This window comes from Podarcis pityusensis, assembly GCF_964106645.2.
Source record: "Podarcis pityusensis genome assembly, chromosome: 5".
Taxonomy (NCBI): Eukaryota; Metazoa; Chordata; class Lepidosauria; order Squamata; family Lacertidae; genus Podarcis; species Podarcis pityusensis.
The window spans coordinates 40118241-40133218 of NC_138032.1; the positions used below are offsets into that span (position 1 = coordinate 40118241).

Consider the following 14978-nt stretch of genomic DNA (forward strand, 5'->3'; position numbering starts at 1 on the left):
CTTCAATTAAACTAGCATACCGTTACAGAACTTTTACATAAGGACAGAGCAAGCATTTCTTTCTTTGCTACCGCTACGTAATTGTTTCTGACTGAACCACAGTCTTATCACATCGATAGTAAAATTCTAGAACCCGCCCCCGCCAGCTCTCAATTCCGCCCTGGGGAAGGGGGAAAAAAACAAGGTCTAAAGAGGCTGGCGTTTCTTCTCCAGATGATGGTCACTCTCTAAGTTTCATATCTCTATAGTTCAGCGTCTCTAAAGGAAAAAGGAGAGCCAAGTCCTTGATGACGCAAACCCTATTCCCTTGGCGACTAGAAAAACCACGGAAGCGCATTACTCCGGCCGACAGTTGACCAATCGGCAACTGCCTTTCCACCCCAGCGCTTTCCCAAAAGGCCCTTCGCCTTCTCCCCAAGATGGCTGATCTAAACCGGCAATTGCAGGAGTACTTAGCTCAGTCCAAGGCGGGCGGTAGCTCGGCGGCCCTGTCGGCGCCCCAGAACCCGCCGCGAGATGAGGCGGAGAAGCCCGGCTCGGGGTTGGGGACTTGGCTGGGCCGGATCAACCCTTTCCCCGCGACGGAGACGTGGCCGTGGGCAGCCGAGCCGGAGCCGGATCCGTGGCTGCCCACGGGTCTGTCCCGCTGGCAGCGGCTGGTGGGGAGCGCGCTGTGCCTGCTGCTGGCCGCGCTCTGCTTCGGCCTCGCCGCTCTCTACGGGTCGCTCCTGTTGCTCCGCAAGTTCGCGCTGCTCTGGTCGCTGGGCTCCACCTTCGCCTTGGGCGCCGCGGGCTTCTTACGGGGCCCGAGCCGCCTCCTGGGCGAGCCCGACCGCCGCGGCCTGGCCCTCCTTTACTTAGCCTCGGTGGGCGGCACTCTGTACGCGGCGCTTGGGCTCCGCAGCACCCTGCTCACCACGCTGGGGGCCGTCGTCCAGCTGGGAGCCGGCGGAGTCTATTTGCTGTCTTCGGTACCTGGCGGGACTACCGGGCTGCGCTATGTCGGCGGGTTCTTGGGCGGCGCCGTGCGACGCAGCGTGTCCAAAACTCTGCCCGTGTGAGGACGGTCGTCAAGGCGAAGCCCTTCGTGGACGTGGGAAAACAAGATCGATCTCTGTGGTGAAGAGCCCCTTGCCTGTCTCCAAACCAACGCGCAGCACTGGACGTCGTCTCCAGGCCAGACCCGACTGCCCATGGGGCATTTTGTAGGATAACGTTTCTTTACTGTTTATCTTTTCGAATCGAGGGCAGAGGAGTACTTGAGTAACCTTACCAGGACACTGCATCCTTCGCACAAGGCAGTTGAAAAGGATAGTTGAAGTTCATTGCAACAAAGGTGTATGAACTTGGCTGAACAAGCTACTCAAGCAATTGAACCAATTAAGGGCTTTAACAGTGGTACTGGGTAAAGGTCTTTTTGTGTCTCCCCTTGCTCTCTGAAACCACTCAGATGTCCTCTCAGCGGCAGGTGATGAGGTTTTGTTTTTTTGTTTAACAGGCAGACCCAGCCAAGTGTACAAGTATGTGTTGGCAGATTCCTTGAGGGTGCACATTGATGCCAGACCTATCTCTTTGTCTTAGAACCCAGCTACATAATATATCAAACATGCTTTTATGAAAGTGTTTTCAATGATGTCACTTCTATTTTGAAGAAGCAACCAATCTGTTCTCATCTCTGTGTTGCGCTGCTTAAAGAGTACAAGCAGATAGTTCATTTCTTCTGGAATGGTCTGTCACAAGAAGTGGCAAGCATCACTTGCCTGTCTCTTGCTGCTGAGAGTGGCTGAAAGACAATATAATAGTAGCAAGAATGACATTCCCACTTGCTATTATGTTGGGCTGTCCCCATCTCTGCACCACCCAGAGGAAGAGCACAAGTGAGTGAGGATGAGATGGCTACTCTGGTGTGTATGTGTTCAAGAAGGTTTACTGACTGGATGGTTCCTCATCCTTTCCAGCTTCTGATGCATGGTAGGGGGAAAGAGAAGTTGCTATTTACTACTGGCCTGATCAGCTCTTTTTCCTTCATAAAAAGCTGCTCTAAAAGTGTGCTTTCGGTAACAAGTAGTTGAACCTTATACTCTTTTAAAATGAGATGGTCCAAATCATCAGTTTGTCTCTTCAACTTTTCAGAGCCAGAGCAGGAAATAAATTTGGAAGCTGTTGTGATTTGCTTCCATTCAGTTTCCTAGTATCATAACATTCCCAATTGCCATGTAACCTCTTGCCTTACTAAAAGTCAGCAGTATCAGTATATACAGTACTTTGTTTATCCATAACAAGAATATCAAGTTCTTTCTTGGACTGACTTCCAGCATACTTCCCATTCAAGCAATGACTTCTATGGCTGATCATATTCAAAACGGCATGACCATGAGACTGCTGAAGTTCACGTCAGTGATTTTAAAGACAAGTATAATATAGACATGGGGCCTAATTCTGCCATAATGGGTTATGCTCTCGTTGTGACTTTGGGAAATCACAATATATGTGGAAAAGCTGTGCCTGAATATATTATCCTCAACTTCTTTGGATCATGGGCTATCTGTCATATACGATTCTGTCATAACTTATTCCATGTTTGCATTGAAGATTTTTGTAAGCCCATGGGTTAAATCTGAACTGCTCAGGCTCCTAGTTCTTGCTACAGCTTAGAAGTATTGATATGTGGTGTGATGGATGGGTATCACATAGACATATTTAATATATCAATATGCACTACCAAAATCACCTGAGTAAAGTTCATTTTGCTCCACAAATGTAATCTGTAAACCACTTAAACCAACAGCAGCTGCAAGCACTACACTTTGGCAGTGTAAGTTGCATATAATGTAATTTTAAAACTAACCATTGAAGCTGCCTCTTAATTGTAGCTCTTAGTGTTATTTGAAGTCATTAAAGTAAGCCTTGCAAAATGGCTTAGAGTTTGCAGCCAAATGTTAAAGTATTAGTTTTTCAAAGTCTGTAGCTCTCAATAAAACATTTTTGACAACAATAAAAAATGATATGCAAATAACTTCCAGTTCAAAAGTACGTTACTGAGAAAGGCTTCTTGCTGTAGTGGGAATGTTAGAGCACTATCTTCAAACACAAATGCTGCATCAGTGTGGGACATGAAGTGTAAAACTTGAAAGTAGTTTAGTAGCTAGTATGTCTGAATAGATACCTTGACTACTTGATGTACAGCCCAATCCTGTGCATGTTTACTAGAAGCAAGTCCTAGTGAGACTTTTTTAAAAAAATAAATGCATAGGATTATGGCTTTAGGTTGTGATCTGCTATTAAGATGGCATATTTGTTTACATTTTCAAACTTGTTATTTGTGGGTCCTGCATTGTAATGAAATCAGGCTATGGCAGATGCCGCAGATCTGAATCAAAATGGTGCTAAGTGTTGTTAAACTGTGTGATAAAAATATTCTGAAATCTTTTAATTGGGACTTTAAAAAATAGTGTTAATTAGCATGACACATTGTAGAGCACATTTAACAGTGCAATCCTGTTTACTCAGAAGGAAGCCCTGCTGAGTTAAAAGGGACTTACAACGAGGTACATAGCCTAACAGGTAGGCTAACCCTGCCCTGATATCAATAGAGCAAAGGGTGCTTTATCTCATACTCCGCTGCTTTTGCTTGCCAGGGTGGAAGGGGGATTTCTTTCTTACATTTTTGCTGTGCCAGCTCCAGGCTAGCATAGCTGAGAAGCCTAAGGATCAAGCGCCTCAGAGGAAGCACAGGATCCAGAGCCCTGGCATCCTGACCCATTTCACGTCTTATTGCTGGCTTTCCACCCATCAAAGGTGGAGCCTGCACTATAGAGCCCCCACCCTGTAAACCAGTAGCACATCTGTTTGCTGTCAGGGAGTAACAAGCATAGTATTCTATCCTCCCACAAAGCCATCAACATTGGGAGGGTGCATTAGGATTGGGCTGTAAGTGTTTGGTTTTTGTATTAGTATACATTTTTTGTATTCATAGTTGGTTTTTGCAAACTTACTTTGAAGTGTTTTGGGTCTCAATAGAAGTGTTTACAGAACTAGCTGATAGCAGTTTCAGAAGTGAAACTGATTTGAATGACTCATTAAAAAAACCTCAGATCTAAATAGGGGCTGAAAACAATATTTTAATGGTGGTTTGTTTTTTGTTTTTAGATTGTTGGTTATAACTGTCCTTAAGATTGCTATGTATATTTCCCATTTAACTGTGGTTGAGGTGGAAGGAGCAGGCATTCCCAGAGCTAGATGGCACCAGTATTGTCTCTGCACTGACCACATCTAAAAGCTTTTCAGATATTTTAATACTGTCAGATCATCTCTTGAGAAATGTACCAGCATAACACAGAGACTGCAAAGCTTCTCTGTAGAAATATGTCTACAAAGACTTAACAAAACTTAAAAGCACAAAATAAACTTCACCAGAATGCTGTTTTCTAGTTCTTTTCTTCTGCAGTTGGGTAGGCTTCACTATTGGAATAAACTGTCTACCAAAGAGAAATGGAGAAACATGTACAGTATGTGCTTTACGTTCGCTGCTTTGCAAATATGTGTAATGTGTCATTTTTGTTAATAAAATTGAATAATTAAAGCGTAGGCCAAGGAGTTTTGATTCCTTGTGACAGCAGTCTTAAGGCTCAGTGATTTTTTTGTTCCATGGTTGGTATGCAGTATAACCCTTAGTGGCTTTAAACTTGTCCAGACCCAAGACCCACTTCCGAGTCCAAACCTGCAACATTGGACCCACTTTCACTTTTGATTTATACTTAATAATGCTAATAATGTACATTAATAATCCTAGAATAATAATTTAGAGCAATATAGTTTACTTATTTAGTAATAATATTAATAAAACACTAATGGCTTTTAGCAAAAAGACAGAAAAGCTTTTGAAAAGCAATGTTGTTGTTTTTAAAGACACTTTCAGTGGAACACCTGAGCATGTTTGTTCTTCCAGATTTCATTCCAGTAAGGGGTGATATTAGAAAAGCAACTCATTTCCTTCAGCTAAACTGTTTCTTGTTTTGTTTTTAAGGGTCACCATTGTTGAGAAATATGGATAATAGCTTCACTTGCCAATTCTGGGTATTCTTTCCTAGCCAAAATCCAAAACTTTAGTAATATTAGCTGTTGAAATTGCACTTTCAAGATTGTGTCAGAAGATCGCTCAAGGAATTGTTTCTGCAACTCATACCTTAATTCCAGTGACTCTTGTGTCCACAGTGAATGGCAAATATAGACACTGCATACTTTCACACAAATTTTGGGGGAAATGGGCACTGATTGTTCAAATAACGTCTTGTTTTGTGAAATTTTGCTTCTGTTTGATATCCCTCAAGATCAGTATAACACTAATAAGTTGTCAAGATTCTGACAATTGGATGCTTTTGTATCCAGAGACAAGAATGCAGTCTATGCATCAGTTTATACTACATGGAAGATACTGTGTGGGGAATGATAGAGGGAAGATGTGAAAAGATGTATATAAAAAATCACAAACTCCATTTGTTAATTTTTGGACAAATTGCATTCTGTATTCATACAAAAACAACTCAACTTTTTCCTGACAACTGTACATATAGAAACAAGTTCTTCTGGACATGAACTGAAATCTGTGGAGGTGCTCCATGTCTCACAACACTAAAAAAACATCCAGCTTTTATCTTCAAAAATCAATGCAAGAAATATGGAAGTGATGAGGGACTGGGATGGCAAGGAGAGTGAAACAAAGGTAGTTGTGATGGCATTACTAGCTGGCATTTAATCTTTGAATAGACCTTCTTAGGAACTAATGCACATTCATTTATCTCCATTTATAGAGTCCAGGTTTGTGGGACTGCAGAATTACTTTCTCAATGATTCTGCAATAGGTGTATTTAAATACTGTCCTAGAAAGACTGGGACTTGCCCAGTCATAACCTCTTCTATCGACCCCTTCCGCCACCTCGAGAACCTCCTCGCCTTGACTGGTTTGAGTTCATGTTACTTCCTCTTCCCCAATTACTCCCACTCCTCCCTCGGGAAGGGTTATTGCCTCCTGGCGGTCCTCCAAAGGGTTCTTCTCTATGATATCCATCATGGTGTTCTCCATCCAAAGAGCTGGATCTCCCAGATTTTGACATTCTCTGTGAAGGTCCTGACTTCCCACGCCCTGGAATAAAAATATTGCAAACTAAAATAAGAAAATGCACTAGCTTGTTTGCTTTCCAGTCATGCAATACATAAGATCAAAGTAAGGTGTCTCAGTTTCCTGCCTCCTGTTCCACTGCAGAAACAGTGCAGAGTTAAAGATAATTGGTAGGGAAAATTAACACTGCATATAGGAATTTTGATATCAATGCAGTAAAAAATAAAATCAACATTTTCCAAATTGATATTTCCATTAATATTTGAAATTAAAATTTCTAGAGATAATTCTCTAATCTCAAAGAATTATGTTTTACCCTTTCCCCTCTCTTCTGGAGGCCCTCCTTGAATTTCCATTTCTCTATGGTCAGAGGTTCCTGGTCCATCATGCCAGGGACGCTTGCGAGGTGGCAGTGAGGCCATGTCCATTCCCTGGATTGAGGAAGAACGTTCTCGACTTGCTGGAGAATGACCATCATGAGGTGGATGATCCTGGCGGGGACCTAACCATGATGAGGGGAAAAATCAAGAGAGACAAATGTTGGTACAGTGCAGCAACGAATCTCTTCTTGGAACCCCTTTCTAGCAATATCTTTTGTAAATATTACAACGAAATAAAAGTTTTGTAGCATCCAATTTACCTCAGGAAGATGGCTCATTGTCTTTTCTTAGTTAAGCACACAAATAATTCCTGTTCCACTATCTCTGATGGTGAAGGTTCTACCCCCTTTCCACCCCAGGCAAGCTGCTGTAGAGATTGTACTTTCTGCTTTCGTTAGACAGAGAAGGGATAGAGATTGATAGGGAAACAGGCAATGGACATATTTCTTGTGAGAAAGAAACAAGAACAGCGCTTGCAGAAAAATCACCAAGCTCTTGGTGCTACTGAAGGAGACTGGGGGAGTAGATTATGGTAAAAATGTGGCTTTCTATGGTTCATGAGTACCTCTTTCCACCCCTCCCTTATCAAAAACTTCAAGCAGCAGAGCTCATTCTTCCTCTACAGGAACCCCCTCTGCATTTGCATGCTGGGCACTGAGAAAGGGAAACCTCTTTTGCAGCACCCAACAAGGATGGGAAAGCAACTTTGTCTCATTACCGATTATCTGAACTGTACAGGCCTGCCTCGTCCATTATATTAAGGAAAAATGTGTCTCTCTGAAATAATCTGCCTTCTCTGTAAAAATGGGATAGTTTCTGCAATCTGTTGCTGATTAACTTCTTAGGTATGAGGTTTGGTTGAAATTTGTGTGCCAGATTCAGCCAGAGTGCTAAATATTTCCCACCCCTCACCCCAACAGGGAACTGAAGGGGGTTGCTGGAGAAACTTTTTGGAGAAATCTAAAACAGAATGAGGACCATTGGATCATGATAGGAAAATCCAGGCCAGTTTTAATCTGTAGTTCCATGTATCTGTATCTATCTGGGAATTAAACACAGTAAGAAAGATCATATGGTAGCCTGTTCAGCTTCCCCCCCTTTTTGTAATACAGTATTCAGATAAATGCTAATATAAAATCTGGTGAAGTGCTTCTAGATGCCATTAGGCTATTTATGAAGTACAGTAACAACTATATTAAGCTGCAACTGGAAAATAGAAGGGACAGCAACATTTGATGGTGGTCAGTCTTGCATAAAGTAATATATTTTCACCTGGTTCTCGATTTCCATCCATACGGCCTCCTTCAAAGTGAGGAAATTCATCTGGCGTTGGAAGCAGACCTTTCCGTCCCCCTGTATAATGAATGGACAAAATATGCAAAGAAGTTGAAAGAACAATTATAAAAATTCTAACTGCACCAATACATTCCTCAGCTGAGTATAAATTATCCATCAAAGCTCTCTTACCTCTAGCAGCACCCCGACCTCGCCCCCGGCCACCATGATCTCTTCCTCTTGCGTTATCCTCTGAGGAGTCAAACTTTTCTTCTGGCACAAAGTCGTCAGGCCCAGAAAAGCTGTCCCTTCCCCTGGATCCCCGGCCCTCATGTCTTGAGGGTGTTCCTCTCCTATAGCTGAACCAAAGAAATATAAATTAGCATAAGAATATACTTGAAGCTATATAGCTCCATGCTGAAAAAATCCATTGTCTATTCAGAAATTCCAACTACTATAAAAAATGCCCAATTTCTCCGCATTGCTGGAATGGGATTGTATTATTAAAAAACATTATTTACTTTGTACCTTTTCCAGGAATCAGAAACTAAAGTTTTCAACCAGTTGAATACTATTTAGTTAGCTGTCTGGTTTCCAATTGTTTAATCAGTCAAATTTAAATACATGTTATGTTGTATGAAAGTCATTATCAATAAAAGCGGCTTTTCAATAATTCTAATTAAATGTTCCACTGATTATACCCAAGCCTCTTGCTACTCACTCCTAAAGAGTACTCATTAATAGTTCCTCATCATCCAGAAAAAAGTGACAAGTGGGGTGCTGCAAGGTTCTGTCCTGGGCTCGTTGTTGTTCAGCGTCTTTATAAACAACTTAGATGAAGAAATTGAGGGGATACTCATCAAATTTGCAGATGGCACCAAACTGGGAGAGGTAGCTAATGCCACAGAAGACAGAATCACAATTCAAAATGACCTTAACAGATTGGAGAACTGGGCACAAGGTAACAAAATGAATTTCAATAGGGACAAATGTAATGTTCTGTACTTGGGCAGGAAGAACCAGATGCACAAATATAGGATGTGGGACACCTGACTTACTAGCAGTACAAGTGAAAAGGATCTAGGGGTCTTGGTGGACCACAAGCGTAACATGAGTCAACAGTGTGATGCAGCAGCAAAAAAAGCTACTACTATTATAGGCTGCATCAACAGAAGTATAGTGTCCAGATAAAGGGAAGTAATATTACCACTCTATTCTGCCTTGGTCAGACCACACCTGAAATACTGATATTGACAAGCTGCAATGTGTGCAAAGGAGGACAATTAGGATGATCAGGTGTCTGGAAACCAAGTCTTATGAGGGCACTGGGTATGTTTAGCTTGGAAAAGGGAAGACTGAGATGAGAGGTGATAGCCATCTTCAAATATTTGAAGAGCTGTCACATGGAAGATGGAGCAAGCTTGGTTTTTTGTGCAGAGGTTGGATGGCCATCTGTAATGGATGTTTTTGTTGAGATTCCTACAATAAAGGGGGGTTTGACTAAATGACCCCCGAAATCCCTTCCAACTCTACAATTGGATTCTATGAGTCCACTTGGCTGTGACCTAGTGCTCACGTTAGGAAAACTGAACTTTGTAGAATGTTATTTTCATAATTTTATTTTATTAATAAATGATTTGATGAGTTCCTACAAACAGGAATTTCTATTTTCATAAAATGTACAAATTCACTTAAATGAGGTTCATTTCTTTTAATATGAAACCAGGAGATAACTGTTCATCATCGAATAATAAACATTGTATGATTTTTACCTTTCATCTCTTCTTCCTCGGTACCGTGCATCCTCAGGCTCATGAGGAAATCTCTCGTCTGAAGGTCTCCGTCCCTCCCAAGGCCCAGGAGGTCCACGGTTTGGACCTCTGCTATCTCCCTCATTGAATTCTCTGTGGTCAGGGGGGAAAGGTGGGCCTGGACCACCTCGTCTCCACTTTTCTTCTTGGGGTGGGCCTCCCCGTCCCTCAAATTCACGTAAGCGATGGCCAAATCGCTTGTCTGGATGGAAGTCTTCACGAAATTCATCTGGTCGATCAAAGTCATCATGGAACTCTGGATGAGGTCCCCTTCTGTCTGGCATGCCCCTATTTTCTCTACCATCACCCCAATCCTGACCACCTCGGAAGGGGCCCCTCTCAGGGCCATGATCAGGACCACCACTGTTCTGGTCATGCCGCCTTTCTGAGAGAGGGCCCATGTGATGGTTTGGCGGCCCACGAGTATCACCTTAAGATAAAGGAAATATGTGTGTGTGCTTTGTAACAAAATATTAATAATATAAAAGGTATAACTGAATGTACTTCGTAAGTGCAGACAATGAAGTTACAACTATCAGCAAAATATTCTTATAAAACTTTTACCTGTTTTAATGGTACACATATTATATATATTATAATATTATATTATATTATATTATATTATATTATATTATTATATTATATTATATTATATTATATTATATTATATTCTAGTATATTATATATTAGTATATGAGTGCTGTTTGTCGCACTGGTCCCTACTGTGCCAAAAGGCAATATATTAATTAATTAATTATACATACATACATACATACATACATACATACATACATAAATACCCTGCCCATCTGGCTGGGTTTCCCCAGCCACTCTGGGCGGCTCCCAACAGAACATTAAAAACACAATAAAAGATCAAACATTAAAAACTTCTCTAAACAGGGCTGCTGTCAGATGTCTTCTAAAATCCAGATAGGTGTTTACTTCCTTGACATCTGATGGGAGGGCGTTCCACAGGGCGGGCGCCACTACTAATCATTTAATTTTGTAAATTTGTACCCTAATTTTCAACCTAAAGGTTCACAGAGCACCTTAAACTATTCCACTAAAACGTAACAATAAAAATAATTCACAAAATGAAATCCTTCAACCATAAAATATAAACCTAAAACCAGTATACATTATACTACAACCCAGCAAAGAGCACAATTTCTCCTAAATCAGCACCACCCACTGCTCTAGAACTGAAGGAACAAGGAAATATTCACCTGATGTCAGAAAATCATTAGGGTAGAGGATGAACATATTTACAGGGGGAGAGAATTCCAGACCCAGCGTATCGTAAGAGAGAAAATAAAGACACATGTTGCCTGACTTAGTCTATGGATTAAAGCCCCAAAGAACTATAAAGCACTGAGTTGTGCTAAAGCTTGCTTTGCAATAATAGTGAGCTTATGCCATTTGTTCTAAAGGAAAAGTGAATTTAATTACCTTTATTAGGACCAGGTCCTTGGTTGTGAGGGCCATGGCGGCCTGGGCCTCCATGCTGTCCCAGTCCTGGTATCAATGGTGGAGGACCTGGATTCTGTCCTTCCTGGAAGAAAGAAAAACTAGGAATTAATGAATCATGGAAAGAACAGAATAGAGCAAAGCAGAGCAAAACAGAAATCCCTTGTGTCTACTAGGTAGAACAGGCAATATATGGTTGTCATTCTCTGATTATGAGGCAGAAGTGGGGCCAGCAACCCAGATCCTGAACTCTCCCACCCCCTGCAAGCCATTTTGACTGGCCATCTGTCAATCACCTGTTACCAGGACATGAGATGACCCATTTTTCCTTTATAACCTTGCTTGAACTCAAGCCCAGCTACAAAGAAGGTTCCTATGTAAGTGTAAGTTGGGTTCTAACTGTGCCACCAAAAAAAAAAATGCAGCAGGGTTTAAAGTCACCACTTATCAACTGACTGATGGCAACTTTCAGTAGGGATTGGTTCTACTGTATTTAGGAGTTCCCAACTGATCTAAAATATCAGGTGTGGGGCAGGTTGGCATGGCTTGGAGAACACAGAACTCTTGATGGGCCTAATTTGGCTTGAGGGCTGGAGGCTTTCCATGCCTGCTCTAAGGGTAAATCCAAACAACATTAAAATGGATTTCTCTCCCAGTTTTGGAATAACTTCAGCTAGAAACAGCTAATAGAGCAGAACAGAACAAAAAAAGACGAACTGTGGAATCAGGCTACACTGGACCAAAAAAGATAAGTAGTACAAATGAAGTCAAAATCAAGGAAACATTTAGGTTTTATTGCAGCCTATTCTAGCAATTACCATGTGGATAAGATCCCACCAAAAAACATTCCTGTATAAGTCTGCATTCTTTACCATCTACTAAGAGCAAAAGGGTGTTCCTTGACTTTAGTGATTGTACAGAAGAGGAATTTTGGGCAGGTGCAGCTTTCCTCAGCCCTTAATAACAAATTGCCCTGCTAGAACTCCCTCTTCTACATACCTTTTAAAAGTATGTAAGCTGTTTTATTTTTAATCATTGGCATCTGTCACCCTATAAACAAACTCATAGACTATAGATTTAGGAATTTACAAAAATATATTTGCCAATAGGGGAGTGAGTGTTCATAAGAGTGCATCCACACAACTCAGGTGATGTAGTTCAACTCAGATATAACAGTGCAGATAGAGTAATATATGAGATTCCCCTCCTTCTCTTTTCACTTCTATCAGCCCATAACACAAAAATATTTCATTCTAGTTCACTATAAGGAATCAGAGACCTTCTCATACTGCATCAAATACTGAAAAAATCAACCATGGCTTATAAAGAGGCAAAGGTGGTTGCTGTTGAAAATGTGTTTTGTCAGCCCAGGTTGGCATGTGTCACCCTATGACACTAGGGATTGTGGTCATCAATAAGACCTGCTTCTGGGGGGGGGGGGGGAATCTGATGAATATTAAAAAAAAATATTGAAATCTCCTGATACACTGGTCATTATGTACTTCAACTTGCTTGAGATATCTGTGACCTCCATTTTCATAACAGTCTGTTGGAACTATGAAAATAATAAGGTGACGTGCAATTTTGGTATCTCACTTCTGCTGACATAAATCGGTTGGGAGACTGCAAGGAGGAAGGGGAATTCAGTCATATTCGCTGGTGCAATGCTGGATTTCACCCATATTCTGAGATGACAAAAAAACCAGCATGTGTGTCCCAAAATCCATCTAATTTCATTTACACTAGGGTTATAGCAACAGTTTTGTTCTTAAAAGAGTTTTACACCACTGAAATCACTGCTCTGCCTGATCATTTTATTATGCTATTAACAGCAATTTATTATGGTATTAATTTCTTCCCGACCAGACCTGTTCTCATGAAGAGTATCCTTCCCAGACATACCTGATTGAATGGGGCCCGAGGACCGTCACCAAGCAAGGGAGTTTTCTGCTGCTGAAAGGGTGGAGGGCCCTGGGAAGGATGTGGCCCCCTTGAAGGGTTCTGCTGTCCTTGAGGCCCTGGTGGCCCTTGCATGTTTCCTTGAGGCCCTACCATAGCACCTTGTGGAGGTCCCTGCTGTCCTTGTGCACCTGGTGGCCCACGCAATTCTTGAGGAGGTCCCATCATTGAACCCTGAGGTGGAGGACCCCTCATCTCCTGGGGACCATGCCCCAGTAAACCATGCGGCCCTCTCATTTCTTGAGGTGGATGGCCCATCATCATCCCCTGTGGTCCAGGACCCTGGTTCTCCCTTGGTCCTGGAGGTCCCTGCATGCCTCTTGGGTTAAGTCCCATCAAGGGCCCTTGAGATACAGGACCCTGTATCCCTTGAGCTCCTTGCACTCCATGAGGTCCTTGCATTCCTCTTGGCCCAGGTGGCCCTTGACCACCAGGTGGCCCTTGAGGACCTAAGTGGGTCTGTGGTGTTGGTGGACCTTGTTGACCTAAATGAGCCTGTGGGCCTGGTGGGCCTAAGTGACCCTGAGGTCCAGAATTCGTCTGTGGACCAGGTGGCCCTCCAGGTGGAGGGCCCATTTGTCCATGAGGGCCAGGATGTCTCTGCATTCCTTGATGCCCATGAAGTTCTTGAGGTCTTGGAAGTCCTTGTGGAGGTCCTTGAGGCCCAACAAATCCTTGTGGTCCACCACCTCCTTGGTGTAAAGGAGGACCTTGGGGTCCCATTTGTCCTTGAGGTCCTGGAGGCCTGAACTGTCCCTGTGGCCCAGGAGGTCCCATCTGAGGCATATTCATTGGCATCTGCTGAGGTGGATGGGCTTGCTGAAAGCCTTGAGGCACCTGAGACATTGGACTTTGTCCTGGGAAATGTTGGGGTCCATGAACAGGTCCTCCTGGAGGTGGCTGCTGCTGACCTTGTTCTGCTTGCTTCTGTGCAAGCCTTTCAATCTTCAGTTGCTGCAAAAAAAGACGAAAATAATTTACACACCCACACAATTATGACAAACTATTGGAAACCAAAGGGCACTTTCTGTGTAGCTTGTTCCAATTAGTGTTAAGCCATGGCTTGCTCAACAAATGCTAAGCCTCACAGAAAAGCAAACATCCCTTTGCTTGTTTCTCCAATGCTTGATTTATTCTCTAGCTGCTCTTGCCTGTTGCCTCTGTAGCTTGGTGAATGTCTGGAGTGGGGTGGCCACCCACAGTTAAGCAAGACTGTTGGGTTTGGAGATAATGCCGATCCAAGGATAAAATATGGCTAGACTCTCAAGCCAAATACAAACTATGGTTGCCGATAGTAGTTTGTTACTGGAAAACAAACCATAATTATTCTCTGGGCTGAGCTCAGATGTTCGAACAAGCCACACTTTGGCTAAACAAACTATGGCTTTCATTATGTACTAACCAAGCAATTTCTAATTTTAATTATTGTTTCAACTAAAGCAAAATGAAGAATGTAGCTAGGAAGCAATAACCTTCTCAAACGGAATGTTTACTTCAGCAGCATACACCACTTGATAAGACACAGGTCAGGAGCAAAAAACAAAAACAAAAAGCCACTTTCTTCAGAGGGTTTTGTGGCAATCATTTATTCATTATTCTTATCCTTGCACACAGATCAGATTATATGTGGTTCCCAGATAGCCTCTCTTGCAAGCAGTACTCAAGGGCAGACCCACATACAGCATCATGTAACTTGGGACCATTCATTAAGCCAGAAAAGTTTATGTTACCCATAGCTGCAGTGATGTTGCAAATACGGCCTATCAATATCCTCATTGGTTTCCTCTATTTTTTGGTGTGAGTACCGTATTTTTCGCCCTATAGGACGCACTTTTTCCCCTCCAAAAATGAAGGGGAAATGTGTGTGCGTCCTATGGGGCGAATGCAGGCTTTCGCTGAAGCCTGGAGAGCGAGAGGCGTCGGTGCGCACCGACCCCTCTCGCTCTCCAGGCTTTAGGAAGCTATCCG

At 42.5% G+C, this 14978-nt stretch overlaps 2 protein-coding genes across 3 annotated transcripts in view; one reads left to right on the forward strand and one right to left on the reverse strand.

The window, feature by feature from the left end:
* Nucleotides 1–20: 20 nt before the first annotated feature.
* On the forward strand, nucleotides 21–4582 carry SFT2D3 (SFT2 domain containing 3). The gene has a single exon (XM_081008477.1). It carries the CDS (start codon nucleotides 420–422, stop codon nucleotides 1059–1061), a length of 642 nt encoding a protein of 213 aa, XP_080864603.1. The 5' UTR covers nucleotides 21–419; the 3' UTR covers nucleotides 1062–4582.
* Nucleotides 4583–5495: 913 nt separating this feature from the next.
* WDR33 (WD repeat domain 33) overlaps nucleotides 5496–14978 on the reverse strand; it is a 61240-nt gene continuing 51757 nt past the window's right edge. Inside the window, exons 16-22 of one of the 2 annotated variants that reach the window (XM_081008405.1) lie at nucleotides 12954–13964; nucleotides 11034–11136; nucleotides 9546–10014; nucleotides 7966–8132; nucleotides 7771–7851; nucleotides 6435–6620; nucleotides 5496–6142 (exon numbers count right to left, since the gene is read on the reverse strand). In XM_081008405.1, the coding sequence (XP_080864531.1) occupies nucleotides 5916–6142; nucleotides 6435–6620; nucleotides 7771–7851; nucleotides 7966–8132; nucleotides 9546–10014; nucleotides 11034–11136; nucleotides 12954–13964 (2244 nt within the window). In that variant the 3' untranslated portion in view covers nucleotides 5496–5915. Of the gene's footprint in view, nucleotides 6143–6434; nucleotides 6621–7770; nucleotides 8133–9545; nucleotides 10015–11033; nucleotides 11137–12953; nucleotides 13965–14978 lie in introns of both variants that reach the window. The other variant, XM_081008404.1, reaches the window with a different exon arrangement.

Coding starts and splice junctions, on each gene's coding strand:
- SFT2D3 (XM_081008477.1), top strand. CDS start 420: ATGGCTGATCTAAACCGGCAATTGCAGGAGTACTTAGCTCAGTCCAAG.